The sequence below is a fragment of the Urocitellus parryii genome, chromosome 2, assembly GCF_045843805.1.
Source record: "Urocitellus parryii isolate mUroPar1 chromosome 2, mUroPar1.hap1, whole genome shotgun sequence".
Taxonomy (NCBI): domain Eukaryota; kingdom Metazoa; phylum Chordata; class Mammalia; order Rodentia; family Sciuridae; genus Urocitellus; species Urocitellus parryii.
Window position 1 is genome coordinate 207218208 of NC_135532.1, and position 17489 is coordinate 207235696.

A 17489-nucleotide genomic window follows, 5' to 3' on the forward strand; every position below is an offset into this window, starting at 1 on the left:
GGACACTATCATTTTGAATTTGTATAAATTGTAATATGTAATAAAATGCCAAAGGCAATTAGGTAAATGGATATCATTAATAAAGTCATTCCACTCTACAAACTCCACAGATGTTAAAAATGTTTTACTCTTTATTTTGAATAACACACACTTGATATTTTACTCACACTTGAGTGACATCATTCCTTTACGTACTTGTATACTAGTACGTATAGAAAGAAAAAAGAAGAAATATATTTATTTTATACTATTTTTTATGCATGCATCAGATATGTATAAAAAAATCTAAAGATAGAGTATTGCATATCATGTTTCAGAGCCTTGGTTCAATCCCCAGGACTGCAATAAAAAATAATAATAATAAACAGAAAAGGAAAGTTAATTTTCCAAACTTTGGATACATGCCCAATACAATTTAAGTTGCATGGATAATCAAGTATAAAACAATTAATCATGAAATAAAATGATATTATTGTTAAATGTATGAAAGTATATTTGTAATGTTATCCTTTAAAAAATTGGACTTCTACTTTCTTATTTTTCCTAATTATATCATCTATCGTTATTTTACTTTTACCATTTTCTTCTAAATAAAAAAAATTTTATTGAAATATGCAACATACACTAAATCTATTCAACAAAAACAGTTAAAACTTACTTGTCTTTTTTTGTTTGCTTGCTTTTTGGAAAGGCAAGAACATTAGGAAAATATCATCAAAATACAATAGACTGTTCATTTCAAATAGCTACAAATTTTGTTAAGAAGCAAGGAGGAACCTTGAACATTCCTATATTAAATGAATGTTTTGTTTTCCACATGTTAAGATCAAAGACTGCACAACTGGATTTGATTTCATATATGTCTGTCAGTAGTTTTCCAATAGAAAACTCTGTTAAGTTTACTTAATTTTAGAACAATGCATTTTCTACCCTACACAGAAATCTATTTCCTCTTCTTTCAATCTCCTAAGATGACCAGTTGCCTACTCCTCTTGCAGTTTTTAGACTTCAAATTTAGATAATTTTTCAGGTAATTATTTTATTCTTAATTTTAAGAACCTAAGATATTTAATTATATCTTATATTTAATGTTATACATCTACTTTAAATTGTCTTCAAATAGAAAACAAAATATTTATGAAATAAGAATTGGGTATCGTACAGTCAGCCTTGTCAAAATAAGCTAGGTGCTTTGTGTCTCACATTTTTGCTTTCCTAATGTCTTTTATTATCCTCAAAAGATCCTCATATCATAAATGTGCTGCTTTTAAAAAGAATATTTTAGAAAACAAAATTCAGTTCTAATATTTATATTGCCATTTAGTATGACAAAAGACCTGAGCCAGTGTCTATACTTTCATATAAGGCATTAAAACAGAAACACTGCTTCTTTGATTGTTATGAAAGAACAAATGAAATGTGTTACATTCAGTTTATTTTTATATATAATTCATTCTTTATATATTTTACAAGATAATGAACTTTTTTGTTTATAATAATCACCTACAAAAATTGCCAACTGTTAAATATTAAATTACATTGGAACTTAAAAAATGGTATATTTAAAATTTATAGCTCAAATATGCTTTAAAAGTCTTTTTTACACAATCAGTTAAATCATGAAAATTATAAAGCAAATTTTATCCTCACTTATGAAGTAGGGTGGGAAATCGGATTTACAAGATTTCCAATTGGTATTATAACTTTTTTTCAACACAAATGAAATCAATCCTGCATTTTGGAATGACTAAATTTTCCAAATTATTTACAAATACAATGACTCTTGATGAACTGTTTTCTTTGCAATTTGAACTCATACACTTGATCAAACACAGAAGTTTTATTTTTCTATTTGGATAAAATAGCTGCTTCTCTCAGAAACACTAGTTCTATTTTTTCCCATTCTGCAATTTTATGAAGTTATTTCATAAAGCACAGGTGACCTTATGTCATCAGGTAACCACAAGCCCATTGTTACTTTGTAGTAACAGCATCATGTGACTCCTGACTGAGAAGTATTGGCATTTTGAAGCTTCTTGAGATCAGCCATTCCCTTTAAAAGTCTAGGTAACTTTTGAGTAAGCAGTTTGAATAAAATTTAGAAATATTTAAACAAATAGTATGCTTTTAGGTTCATGAGAATAATCTGAAAAGCAAATGTACATGACAATTGGGATAAATGAAAGACAACTATAAGAGTAAATATATGAGAAAGTGAGAGTGGACAGATTCCAACAAATATTCTGGAGCATGAATTTTCTAGTAAAACAAAACTGTGAAGAAAGTAAAAATATTAGTGTTTATCAGGGCTTTAGGGTGAAGACAAGAGGTTGAAATAGGTGAGAAAAAGAGATATTTGAAGTAGTAAGACTATTCTGTATGAGTATAATAGTGGATACCTGCTATTATACATGAATCAGAGCTCATAGAAAGTCCAACATAATGAGTGAAATGTCATGCAAATTATAAAACATAATTAATAATGTATCAATATCAGTACACTAGTTGTAACAAATATATCAGATAATATTACATTTTAATAATAGAAATAATTGGAGTAAAACCATGATGGGTTATGTGGAAAATCTACTTTCTATTCAACTATTAAAAGTTATAACATATTATTAATTTAAACATACAACATGAAACTATCATCATTTTTAATAAGATGTTGTGTTTAAAGTGAGTGGAATAGGAAGGAGTGGAATTAATCTGACATAATTTTCCTATGTATGTATATGAATATACTACATTGCATTTCAACATTGTGTCCATCCACAAGACTGGACTCCTAATTAGAATAAGAAATAATCCATGCTTGTAGGACTATGTCAAAATAGATTCTACTGTCATATAAAACTACATAAGTAAAAATTTAAGAATCAGAGGTTTAATAAAATTTAATTATTGAATTTAGTTTTTATATGTATAGCAGCATATGCTATCACAAATTAAAAGGATATGAAAGATACTTGGGAAATAATGTTGAGCAAGTACATTTAGTATATTTTAGCACATGTAAAATTAGCACAATAATTTAACTACATGTGGTATAATATGAAATGTGTAGATTGTGTTCTTAGAAAACTAGTCATATTCTGTCTAATGTCTTTTCAATGATATACATACATTTATATATTACTTTGCCAGCCTTAAATTCAATTCTGGTGCTTTGAACATGAATAATATTTATAATTTACTAGTAATGCCTTGTACTTTTCCATGTATTTTGAATTTGATTCCATTTACAACTGTTACATTTTCAGAAGAAAGATCATGATGACTCAAATCCAGTGACTATTTTTTTAATTTATTTCTTACATACATGACATAGTGGAATGAATTTGGCATACACACAAATTAATCTCCTATGATTTAATTGTTAGTTCTACTTACTCTGTTAATGGCACTTGGGTTTAGGTCAGAGTACTCCTCTGCTCCATGACCTATTACCATTTAATTTGTAGTACTGGCAAACAGTATCTTATTTATAATACAAGCTCTTTATTACCTAGGGAGTACCAACTCAGTTAAATTAACCACTGCTAAAGCAATTACCATTTTAAAGATTCAGATCCCTTTTGAAAAATTCCAATTATACTTGGAATAGAACATAACAGGTTTTTAAACAATTATGTAGGACATTGCCATTTATCCACGGTCAACAAAAAAACTAATTGACTTATAAATTAGGTAATTATTCATTTATAATATGTGATGATAGTTCTTTCTGCTTTTAGGAAAGCACGACTTCTTAATGAATGTGACTTACTTCCAGATCTGGGAGTCCCTTTATCTTATCTGGGTCGAATCATTTTCTACTATTTAAGTTTCTTTTCTCAATACTCTAATGCTTGCTTTTCCACCCTTATATCCTTGCTTGTTTTTAAAGAAGTCCTTCTGTGACTTAGCCATAGTGAAGTTTAAGCTTCTTAGTTTGTCCTTTCACATATAATTTTCACACTCTTTTTTTTAAATTTTTTAATTTGTTTTAATTAGTTACACATGGAAGTACAATGATCTTGACATAACATACTTTTGAATCAGATAGGGTATAATTTCTCATTTTTCTGAGTGTACAGGTTGCAGAATCACATTGGTCATGCAGTCACATATATACACACACAGCATTAATAATGTCTATTTTATTCTGCTGTCCTTCCATTCCCCCCTTCCCCTTCTCTCCCTCCCATCACTTCTCTCTACCCAATCTAATGTGACCAACTTCTTTTTTTTTTCCCCTCACATCTTTATACATATATTCTGTATAAAGATGAGGGTCTCCTTCCATCTTCCATGAAATTCTCCTCCTTTTCCTTCCCACCTCTCTTTCCTATCTAGAGGTAATCTTCTTCTCATGCTCTTCCTCCCTATCCCATTTTGAGTCACCTCCCTTATATCAGAGAAGACATTCAGCATTTGTTTGTTGGGGGGATTGGCTAACTTCACATAGCATAATCTACTCTAATGCCATCCATTTCCCTGCAATCACATTCTTTCTTGAATCTTTTCTTTTTCTTTAATCTTGCTTAACATTTTGATTGATGCAATAGTTGTTCTAGGGAACAACCTACAGCTGTGTAGTAGATTACTGTTCTTACCTATTTCATATTTCTTTTTCTTTAATGATGTTAAACAGCTTCCCATTGCTGGAACAAAATACCTGAGAACAAACATCTTAGGGTGAAAAGTAATATTATTTCTGCCTCTGAATAAGACGCACAAGTTTCTACTTTCAGAAAGAATATATAAGAAATAAAGTACCACATCATTACAGATATGCTTTATAAAACATTACTCTATGTTTTAGAATCATTATATTTATGCAAACACTATTAATTAGCATTGCCAAAAACAAATCATGGTATGATTTGTTGAAATACATTGCTTGCATATGTATTTCAACAAATGTATTTCATTAAAAAAAAACTAAGGTTTTTTTAATGAAATAAGAAGTAGTTACTGTAAGTATCCTTGCTATCTGTTGTATACATATATTCAGCTGATTTTTATAGAAATATTCATCTAAAATCTCCAGTTTTCTGATAAAAGAAAATTAAAGACTTTTTAATATTTTAACAAAATTAAACTCTAAATGCTTTAAAGTGACATCAGTATCAGTGTAAAGTACATAAATAAATTATTATTAAAATATATAACTTTTTTCAATCATAATTCAATTTTAAACTTCCCTTAAATGCGCATCTTTCTTAAATTCAAGGGACATGATGATTATACACTGATGTTCAAATATTAATCACTTTGTCACATAGAAATGTACACATTTATGCATATAAGTCTTTATTTATTACTTTAATTAAGAACATAATTTTAAAGACTTTAAGAATTTAGAAATTTATACTAGCAAATGCATAGCAATTGATTATTTGAATTAGAAAATTTATCTTCAGAATGGAAATAAATATTAAATGAGCACTGTTGGGCTGGGGATGTGGCTCCAGTGGTAGCATGCTCGCCTGGCATGCGTGCGGCCCGGGTTCGATCCTCAGCACCACATACCAACAAACATGTTGTGTCCGCCGAGAACTAAAAAATAAATATTAAAATTCTCTCTTTCTCTCTCCTCTCTCACTCTCTCTTAAAAAAAAAAAATGAGCACCGTTGCAGTATACTACTCTGAGGCAAAAGACAAAGAAATGGCTTAAAATGTAATAAAAACCAACTCATAAAAAGTAAAGAACAGTAATCTGACCCTTCAACAGCTTAGTTTGTACATTTTTTACAAAACTGAAGATCATTAGACTTTTGAATTTTTCTGTTTATTATTCAAACCAATGACTGTTAGCCTTTTATTTTCTCAGTTCATTGACCAGATTCTTCTTGTTGATTTACAAAAGCAAGTTACTTTTGTCAAGAGGTTTCGGAATTCTGTACTCATCTTGTGCCTTCCTCACTTTCTCCATTTTCGTTAGCAATAAAATATAAATATAAAATAAAAATTAAAGTGTAGGAACCTTGTCACATACACGAGTAGTGACATTGGAGAGGAAATAGTCCAAGACTGGATACTAACAAGTGTTGTAGAAAGAAAACATGTATAGGAGCTGATAGATCAAAAGGACATGCATAAAAACTGTTGGATAAGCATATCAACAGAAAGAAAAGAAGTTCGAATTTTCTAATTGATTACTTTGATGCCCTAGAGCAATTTGGGGAGTATTTTGATTTTAAGAGTATGAAGTCTTATAATCCAGGAACATCAGATATTTTCATATTTGTTTAAGTCTTCTTAAATTTGTTTTAGAAATGTTTTCTAGAACTCATTGAAAACACTATACATAAGTATTTTTTGATGCATCTGTAAATGGAATTGCTTTCTTTATGTTTAATTTGTGTATTACACATTACTTATGTATAGAAATAAATTTTATTTTATATACTTTTCCATATGAATTCCTCTAGATATTCTTTTCTTTTCTTTTTTTTTTTTTTTTTTGTTTTGGGTTCTGGGTATTGAACGGAGGGTCATTTAATGACTGAGCCATAGCCCCAGTCCTTTTACACATACACACACACACATATGTGTTTGTATATATATATTAAGAGACAGGGTCTTGCTAAGTTGCATAGTGCCTCAATAAGTTGCTGAGTCTGGATTTAAATTTGAGATCCTCTTGCCTCAACCTTCCAAGATGCTAAAATTACAGGAGTATACCACTATGCCCTCCTTAGATTTTTATTATATAAGATTATGTCTTCTAAATTGACAGCCTTTTACTTCTTTTTTTGTCTGGATGACTTTCATGCTACTTTATTGTCTGAATTCATCCCCCCCCCAAAAAAGAACAATTTTAAAAATCATAAAAACCTCTATGTTGTTTGTAAGTGACAAGTGTCCTGATGCTCAATTTAATGGATAAGCAGTCTTTTATTTTTACCAGTTTGGGAAACAAACTGAGTGACTTAAACAATCAATGTTCATTAAGGTCATTCCTCACACTTTTGGAGAGTATGAAGTACAAAATCCCATTTACACCAGATCCTGTTTCTGGTGAGGGACAGTAGTATTCAGATATCTACCTCATCCTTGTATCCTCCAATGGCAGAGAATACAGAGAACAATCCAGCTCTCTATAGTTCCTCCTCCTCTTCTACTCTTTTTTTTTCTGTAGTCCCTTCTTCTTATCATTCTTATCATTCTTCTTCTTTTTTTACAGAGAATGAACCCTTAGAAGTGTGCATGCTAGATGTGCTACACTGCTGAACTGGCCATGGACATAGCTAATAATTCAGCCTGAGAGATATTCCAACATATATACAGAATGGTGGGCCTGTCTGGTAACCCATCACCTTCTCAGCTTGACTTACAGTATGGAAACTCACTCTGTAAGTGAACTGGGACAAAAGCTATTGAGTTCATGTATTTTCTGCAGAAGGGATCCATAGATAAATGGAAATCCTCACTTTTTGATCATGCTTGCCTGGAGTTTAATTTCTATTATATGTAGTTGAGGATGATGAGAAGTATTGGCTACCTGCCCCCCATAGAGAGGTATCACCCACCTTAGTTTAAAGCTGGAGAGAGGTAGAATCATGTTATGTTAGCCATGATTACTGGGAATGAAGAACTTTTCCTATAAATTGAGAGGTGTTAGAGAAAAGAGTTAAGATTATTCTAAAATATTATGGACTTTCCTTAATCTAAAGGACATTTCAGAGATCTTCTTGAATAAATATTTTTGCAGTTGGAATTTGCCCTTAGGAAAATTTCTGGATACTTTAAAAATATGTGGTATTATTTATAATAATTTAACTGGTGAAGAGGTCTGCCACCATTTCAGAAGTACATGACCTCCTTAAGAAGTGGAGTTACCCTTTCCTGGAGTTATCCTTTCTATTCACAATTCTAATTTATTATTATTTTTTTTTAATAATTGATCTTTATTATATAGAAATGTGAAGGTCATATGAATTAAATAGGAAGGTGTTTGGCAATGAACATTATGCATATTTGAACTGAAGACATCCTCATTTTATTAAGATACAAGATAAAAATAAACACTAAGAGTCGCAAAGAAAGAACTCAACTTCTACCCCACAATCACACTGAAACTTTCCACAGGAAAACCTGGTTTCAATTCATGCCAAATTGTTAAATAGAGAAAGAAAAGTTACGTCAGCTTTTGTAATTTTAGAGAGACAGACTGAAACTCTACTTAGCCTCTCATTTAAAATTTGTTTCACATTACAATTAAATCTTTATGCACCTAAGAAAAACCAGAAGTGAAAACAAAGTGTTCAGTTGAGGAATTATTAGGAATTTTACATTTGAGGGAGGAGATAAAGTTAATCATTTAATTACTTCTGATCAAGAGAATGTGATGACAGGTCTGGGTTTAACCCTTTGATAGCCTGTTTCTCCACAGTGGTCAACAGGCAGGAGCCAATTAAAGTATAATAAATGCTTGACATTAGTACAATTCAGTGTCTGTCCTCTTCATACAATACCTTACAGCAGTGTCATCCTAACACCAAATTGCCCCTTTACATAGAATCTTTATTAATCTAGCTTCTCTTTACCTCAATACTGAAGTGAAAAGCATTTTAGAGAGTTGGTGACATTGACCAGAGGGGTACCTGTACATCAAATATAGACAAAACTACTCAAAGAACTCTTACATAGGTAATTTTCAATTTGTGTAGAAACCCAAAAAAGGGAACAAGAGCATGTGGAATTTGGATATACAGTCTGGATGCAGAGTGCTGCTATTTGGAAACTGAAACAATTTCTCAGTTCAATCAGAGCAGAGACATATATACATTCATTTATTTGTGGTACTGGGGTTTGAACCTAGGGCCTTGTGAGGCAAGCACTCTACTACTAAACTTTATCCTCAGATCACTACTTTGAGACAGGATCTAAGTTGACTAGGCTGGCCTTGAACTTGCCATTCTTTTACCTCAATTTCCCCAGTGTCTGGGATTACAGGTTTGTGCCACCATGTCAGGCTTATAGCAGACTAAGAGGAAATAGGACAGTCCTGTGCTAAAGGTTGGAAATTCTTAGGCCACCTCTATCCTCTTCAAATTATAATGCTGATTCCATGAAGGTGGTGGTTGTGACACATTTTTTCTTTTTTATTTAAACCTTTGTCTTAATGAGTGAAGGAGCATGATTTCTAAAAGGGTGTATAGGATATATTTCTGGCTATAGGAGTGTAGGACCCAGGTAATCAAATGTGGGACATTTTCATTAGGTTAGAAAAAGAAAGATAAAAAAATAAAAGATTAAAATCTCAGAAACCATCTGCTTAAAAATTAGTTTGGTTTCCACTGCTACTCATTCAAAGACAATGAATTCAATAAGCTATATTATTTAGCTGAATCTGAGAGATAAAAGACTATGTAACATGTATTTAAGATAGAAAACAAACTTAGAAAAATATAATAAATGGTTTGCTCTTCATCTCATTCACATTCTGCTGTAGAAGAACATAAAACTCCACTTAGATATTCATAACCCTATTTATCCAAAAGTACAATGGATGAAAATAAACCAAGAAATGGGAGAAAAATGTTTATTGGGTGTGTGTGGGCTCACCTGTGGTGAGCCGTTTCTGTGAGCTGTGGTCGCCATTACAAGATGGCGCTGGTTTCCCCTGTAGTCTGTGACAAACAACTCCTTATCAGAATGAGTTGGCACGCTGTGACTTGGCACCCTGTGAGAAAAGTCCACGTGGCAGCTTCGCATTGGGGCTTGAGGTGCGTTATTAAGGCTGGGAGGGGCATCCAGGGGAGAGAAGAAAAAGTATCAAGGACCTGAATAAACTGCTGAGAGAAGATTCCCGAGTTGCGTCTTCCTTGCGGGCAAGGGGTCGTGACAAGTGGTGCCAAGACCCGGGAACCAGAACTTTCAGTCAGTCAGGGGTGGTGCACCGGTTAGTCCCAGGTAAGTGGGATCTGCGATGAAAGCAGGGATAGTCCCAGTACGTGGGATCCGCGTCCAAAGCGGGGTCAGCTCCTCTACAAAGAAAGAGAGAGCCTCATATTTATTGCAGCTGCACTGTGTACTTTCACTTTTGTTTTCTGTGTTTCTTTTGTTGTGTCATCTCGTTTTTGTTTTTTGTGGTATCTCTTGTTGTTTTTTGTGCGTCTTTTGTTGTTGTGTCATGGGTGTCACATCTTCAAGTCCGCTCCTCCTGGCCCTAGATGACCTGTTACGTTCCAAGGGCCTGGAAGTGAAACGTAGTACTTTAGAGAGATTTTTACAGAAGACAGATATTGCTGCACCGTGGTTTGCATTCTCAGGCAGCCTTACTATACCTAGCTGGGATAAATTAGGCAAAGACCTTGACTTTGCTTCTGAGCAGGGCATATTAGAGGGTGGGGTGATACCCCTTTGGAAGATGGTCCGTAGTTGCCTCACAGATGACAGATGTCAGGAAGCACTTACTAAAGGACAGGAAGTTTTAGAGCAATTACATGAGGAGAAGTCAGAGACGGCAGAAAGTGAGGTATCTCAGGAGGATGGGAGTGTGCGGAGCATGAAACAGGGGAGGAGGCGGCTGTCTCCGGCAAGAAGTGAGATATCTCAGAAGGATGGGAATGTACGGAATGTGAAACAGGGGAGGAGACGATTGTATCCAGATCTCAGTGCGCTGCGCACACCCCCATGCGAAAGTGGGTCAGAGAAAGAGGAGGATGAGGAGGAGGAGCTTGGGAGGCTGTCTTGTCAGCTAGGGAGTGTAGGTATGGGAGAAGGAAACAGAAATAAACAGGGGCTCAAGAAAAATGATCCTCCAGATCCACCGCCGTATGGTGGGGGTGTTTCGGGGAGAGCTTTCCATGCCCAAACATGGAGGGCTGTTAATGCTGAGATGGGTCTTGCTTATCCAGTTTTTCAGGATGACAATAGGGGAAGATTCCATGAACCTTTAGATTTCAAAATTGTGAAGACCCTGGCGGAGTCCGTGCGTACTTATGGGGTGGATGCCGCCTTCACACTAACTCAGGTGGAGGGTTTGTCTAGATACTGCATGACTCCCTTTGACTGGGCTAGCCTTGTTCGGGCTTGCGTTTCCCCGGGTAAATATTTGGACTGGAGAGCATTTGTGCTAGAGGGCGCAATAGAGCAGGCCGCCCAAAACCATGCGGCGGGACACCCCGCTTGGGATAAGGATATGCTTTTGGGGCAGGGGAGATTTGCTAATCAACAGACAGGATTTCCTCTTGAGGTATATGACCAAATTAACAGCATTTGCATTCGGGCATGGAAATCACTTCCAAATAGAGGAGAGGTATCTGGTAATTTGACCAAGATTCTACAAGGCCCTACAGAACCCTTTTCAGATTTTGTTGCAAGGATGGTAGATGCCACTGGAAAGATTTTTGGGGATCCTGATAGAGCCATGCCCCTTATCAAGCAATTGGTTTTTGAGCAATGCACCAAGGAATGTAAAGCAGCAATCACTCCTTATAAAAACAAGGGCATAGAAGCATGGATGAAGGTGTGTAGAGAGATTGGAGGACCTTTAACTAATTCAGGTCTTGCAGCTGCTGTCCTTCGGATTGCCAAAGGGGGTGGTCCTGGTGCCAGAACATGCTTCCATTGTGGTCAATCTGGTCATTTCAGACGGGAATGTCCCAAAAAAGACAGTTTTACTGGACCTCCTTACGGTGGCCCTTCCAATGGCCTTCCTCTACCGGGGTTGTGTCCAAGATGCAAAAAGGGGAAACATTGGGCAAGAGAGTGTCAATCAGTGAGAGACATCCATGGACAGCCTGTTTCAGCTGGGCCAAAAAACGGCCAACGGGGCCCCCGACCCCAGGGCCCACAAATATATGGGGCAATGGAGAATGTCACACCCGAACCCGAGACATGGCCGTCTCTACGCCATCCCATGAAACGCGGAGAGCCACTACAGGCGCCGCAGGATTGGACCTCTGTTCCACCTCCAGACTCGTATTAACACCTAAGATGGGAGTCCAATTGGTAGAAACTGAGTTTAAAGGGCCTTTACCACCTGGCACTGTAGGTTTGCTAATTGGACGTGCATCCTCTATCTTGCAAGGTCTTCATGTTTTCCCTGGAGTCATCAGCCCTGATGCTGTAGGGACAGTAAAGGTTATGGTGGAAGCTCCAAGGGGCATTGTGTCTATCTCTCCAGGGGATCGGATTGCTCAATTACTAATTTTGCCTAGCTTGCATACCCACTTCCCTTCTGACTCAAGGTCACGGACGGGAGATGAGATTGGTGCCACCGGAGGAAATTGTGCCTATTTGTCACTGAATATGAGCAATCGCCCCACTTTGGAGTTAAGCATAGAAGGTAAATCTATTGTGGGATTGCTGGACACAGGGGCGGACCGTAGCATTATAGCCCTTAAGGACTGGTCTAAGGGATGGCCAGTGCAGACTTCTGATCAATCCCTAAGAGGACTTGGATATGCCCAAGCCCCTCAAATCAGCTGTAGACATCTATCTTGGAAGGACCCGGAAGGACATCATGGTACTTTTCAGCCTTATGTACTTGATTTGCCTGTTTCTTTATGGGGCCGTGATCTGATGAATGACATGGGGTTTACTCTTAGCAATGACTATTCCCCGGTGTCTCAAAAAATTATGCTAGATATGGGGTATAGGCCAGGTCTAGGACTAGGAAAACACCTACAGGGGCGTAGGCATCCTGTGCAAGGTCATCAAAAGCTTAACAGATTTGGTCCTGGTTTCAGTGGCTGATTTCCAATGAAAGGGGGGCTTCAGCCGATGTTTCTACATTGGCTCAATTGCTAGGAGCCAAAAGCTGGTTGGCTAATGTTTCTGGCACTGTTAGGGAGAGTGAACGAGGAAATAGACTTACATCTGTTTCGTTCAACTCTCTGTTATATAGTGCCACATTACCCCCTGCAATGGTCTGTGTCCAATCCCCGTTCCTGTTCCTTTTGGCTAATGACACCTCGTCAGGGATGCTAGATTGTTCTAATGTTACCTGTCTCTTATCTGAGTGTTGGAATGGTTCTTGGACTGTAGCAGTGGTTATGAAAATTCCAACTTTTGTCCCAATCCCGGTAACTGCAGATCCTGAAAAATTCCCCATTGTTGAGCTATTTCGAGTCCGTAGGGATTTTGGAATTACAGCAGCCATAGTGACAGCCGTGGCGGTATCTGCTGCTGCAGCGGTTACGACCGGAGTGGCCATGGCCAATCAAGTACAAACTGCTGCCACCATTAATCGAGTTGTTCAACAAACTTCCACCATACTCGAATCCCAAAACACAATCAATCAACATATTTTGTCAGGGATTTTAGCTGCCAACCAAAGAATAGATTTACTCCAAGCTCAGGTAGAAGAATTAGCTGACTTGGTGCTTTTGGGTTGCGTTGACCAACGTGCACATTTATGCATAACCTCTGTCAGATTTAATGATTCCAGGAATGCTTCCCGCATCATTGGCGAATATTTGGCCGGAAACTGGTCCATGGAAGCGGAAGACATGATCCAGTCTCAACTAACCCAAATAGCTGTCTTGAACAGTACCCGTGTCGATCCCGTGACCTTGGGACAATTCACTGATTGGATATCTTCTGCCTTTTCCTTTTTTAAAGAGTGGGTGGGGGTAGGCGTTTTTGGTGCAATGTGTTGCTTCGGTATGTTCCTCTGTTTGTGGTTTCTCTGTCGCCTCAAGGCCCGCAATGCTCACGATAAGGCTATGATCATACAAGCTCTTGCAGCTTTAGAAAATGGCAATTCACCTCAAGTCTGGCTTGCGCATCTTAAACAGTAAATCTTTGACATGGTCGTTGCACCCCAAGTTATTATAACATTGCACTGGGATCGACATGTCTTTCCTCGCTGTTCTCTTAGTGTTGGAAAGCCCTTGCACTCTGCCGGTCTTGCTGCCATTGCACGCAGATGGGTTTCCACACTAGTGCTTCTCCATCGCTTTAAAGTCCGTGCCTTTCTTTCAGGGTGCTGTCAACTTGTTTGTCATTGTACACAGCCACAGTTCAGCCTCAGCTATCCCCCTCCGTCCACCATCGTCACGGTACAGGATGCGAGGCAAGGCACTGCACTTGAGTGATCCTTGGAGTGGACCTCAAGGAGAGCATGTCCTATTGCATGCGGGTTTGACGTCCTTCCTTACCCCACCTTATCCACGCCCCGCCCCACGAAAAAAGGCGTCGGCTGAGGCTGATATGGCCTCGGATCTGGGGAAGGCGCCTCCTTGGGGCTGAGCCATACTATGCAGCCACTTCTGCACAGTGGGATAGGACCTCTACTCTCGCCTGTATTGTCATACAAAAACAAAAAAGGGGGAACTGTGGTGAGCCGTTTCTGTGAACTGTGGCCGCCATTACAAGATGGCGCTGGTTTCCCCTGTAGTCTGTGACAAACAACTCCTTATCAGAATGAGTTGGCACGCTGTGACTTGGCACCCTGTGAGAAAAGTCCACGTGGCAGCTTCGCATTGGGGCTTGAGGTGCTTTATTAAGGCTGGGAGGGGCATCCAGGGGAGAGAAGAAAAAGTATCAAGGACCTGAATAAACTGCTGAGAGAAGATTCCCGAGTTGCGTCTTCCTTGCGGGCAAGGGGTCGCGACACTCACCCAGTATATTCATCTATGGAGTAAAAGTTTAGGGAGAAATAACATCTGCTTATAATGGTCAAGGCATATGGAAGCCCTAAAATTACTCTCCCCAAATCATGAATCTGACCAAAAGAAGGAGTAAAAAATGATGAAAACATTTCAGGACACCAAACTCAGTGATGGGGTCTCTGAAAGTCACCAGTCAGCAGGTAAAAAGAGAAAACCCATTGGCTGGCTCTAGGATTTATTGAAGGCAGCCAGCACAGCCCAGATCATCTCTGTAGCATTGTGCTTTGTCCCCTCCACTTCAGGGTCCAGTTCTACTAGGTCCTTGGCTCTATTCATTGCCACATCATATTTGTCATCTGTCAGTGAGGAGAAGACATTCTCTAGCACATCAGAGGAGTGGGCTAGCACCAGGAGTGCTAGCGTTCGCCTGTCCATACGCTGAGGGTCATTTACCCACCGCTCTAGTACACTATCTTGAAGTTTTTTCACTAGTCGCTGTTTCTCTGTTGTATTGGTCACAGGATGAGTAGTCATGTCAAATAGCAGGAAATTCTGCTTCTCAGTGGTTAAAATACCCTTCTCTACTAGGTTCTTTGCAATTCGCTCTCGTACGTTTCTCAGCTGGTACTGTAATTTGAAGGGGTTCCAGGTCTCACCTGTTGGGCTGTCTGACTTTAGCAGCACCTTTCTGTCTAGTAGTCGCTTCTTACGCATGGTGGGGGGTTCCAGAGAGATTCGACCCCGCATGGCTAGTTCTATCAGGATGCCCCCTCGCAGGCCAGATGATATACAGTCATTCCAAAAAGATGTATAACCCTCTTTATCTTTTAGTCCCAGGAGCAATACTTCTTCCATAAGGGTGAGGCGAATATCCTTAGAGTCTCCAGAATCTTCATTTTCTGGACTCCTCTCTTGATTAGTATCTTCCTCACTTTCTACCTTCTTTTCAAAGTTCTTGCTTATTTCAGTGCGACGGGTTCGGTGAGTTAATGTGGTCATTCTCACTTGTTTTTCCTTTAAAGTATTTAATATAGTTTCTCTTTTGGTATGGCTGTCTCTCAACTGTAAACTTCTTGAGGGCAGGAATAATGTCTTCTTGGGTTTTTATATTCTCCATAGCAACTAGCACAATGTCTTTAACGTTGTAACTGATGTTACCCCTGGGTTACAGTTGGACTCTGGCTGCAGCTTGTGCTCTATTTCAGGAGGACACCTGTTTTCCCCACCCCACCCCCGTCTAGTAGGTGAAAAACTTCTCAGCCACGAAGAGAGCACAAACTTCCTGATCCTTCGATCTCTAATTTATTATTACCTAAGTTATCATTATGGGAAATTATTTAGAACATTCCAGGAAGTGTTATCTCTTGCAAATATTTCTCTATGAGAAATATAATATCAATGCAATGATTATATAAGAATGATTTTCAAACTTGTAAAATAAAATTATATTTCAAATAAAATCTTATTTTGTAATACTTATCAAACTTATATTAGCACCAGATAAAGCATACAAATTTTATTTTAAGTACAGAGGATAAAATATTGTATTTAAAAAGGTTTCAATCTCTATCTTGTCATAAAATTTGTTCCTGCTTAGTATTTTAAAACAATGTGAATAATGATAGATAAAAATGAAATTCTCCATGTTTGATAGCTTCTTTCAGATACCACAATTATTTATATTTACAAAGTACTAATTTAAAATATACTATAAATAAATAAATAAATAAAAGAAGAACCAACCAGAAGAATAGAGGAAGGGGAATGGAAGAGGATTGGGAAATGATTACTAAAGGATTGGGGACTGAAGTGGAGCAAATTACATATGTATGATTATGTGAAAATGAACCCCATATTAGTTATAACTATAGCAGACTAACACAAACATAAGATATCAATCTCTATATCTTTTGCAAAAAAATGGTAAAGAATAAAATTTCAGCTTTAAATAGTGAAAACAACTACATTTCTTGCTAATGAATTCTCTGAGAAGTTTTCATATAAAATATGCACAAAAATTTTAGTGACTTGAAAAAGATTGTCACAGAAGGAGACTAAAAACTTTCTAATTTTTCTGTCAAGAAAATTTTCCAGTTTTCTAAAATAAAAATGGGTGATATTGGTAAAATGGATACTTATAGTGTAACAGTTGTTATAAAAACATTTAAATCAGATTTTTTAAAAAAAAGTTTCTTAAATTAGTGTTTGCTGTTAATGAACAAAAGAATAGATGTGAGGATAAATGTTCTTTCAATGTATAAGAATAAATTAAAATAAGTTTTGAAAATACTCATGACAATGATAATTAATATTGCAATTAATAGCCTGTTTTACATGTTCAAGCAGTGATGCTCATATCAGTCATTGCTTCCCTCCTCATATTAGAGATAATCCTACTGACAAATTAGGGAAAGAAAATACTTTTCTCCAAAAGAGAAAAAATACAGGATTTTGTCCCATTCTACTTTTCCTCTAGTTTATTTTTTATCACTGTTTCCTTGTGAAATTTATCATGTTGTTGAGGGCAGCAGAAGTTTGTTCATTGTCTTCACTGCATAGTGTTCTTTTGTTTGAGTACAGTGCAATACAATACATATTTATCTATTTTCAATCCTAGGAAGTATTATGATTTGGAAATGAGGTGGCCCTCAAAAACTTCCATTAATGTAGCAATATTCAGAGGAGAAATGATTGCATTGTGTGAGCTATAATCTATCAGTCCCTCCTAGTTTGAATGGGTAGTAATTATAGGTAGGTGGGCCTTGGCTGGAGTAGGTGGATCACTGTGGGAGCGCCCTGGAAGAGATATTCTTCCTGAAACTCCTTCTCATTCCTCCCTCTCTGCTTCCTTGCTGCCAAGTCCTGAGCATCTTCCTCTGTAAGGCCATTTCTCCATGATATCCTGCCTAACCTTGGGTCCAGAGTAATGG

General features: G+C 37.0%; 1 protein-coding gene across 1 annotated transcript; it reads right to left on the reverse strand.

Moving 5' to 3' along the window:
* Window positions 1-7895: 7895 nt before the first annotated feature.
* Window positions 7896-15848, reverse strand: Golph3l (golgi phosphoprotein 3 like). Its single transcript, XM_077795035.1, has 2 exons — window positions 14569-15848; window positions 7896-9562 (listed from the first exon to the last, which is right to left on the reverse strand). Exon 1 carries the CDS (start codon window positions 15556-15558, stop codon window positions 14788-14790), a length of 771 nt encoding a protein of 256 aa, XP_077651161.1. The 5' UTR covers window positions 15559-15848; the 3' UTR covers window positions 7896-9562; window positions 14569-14787.
* Between the last annotated feature and the right edge of the window lie 1641 nt (window positions 15849-17489).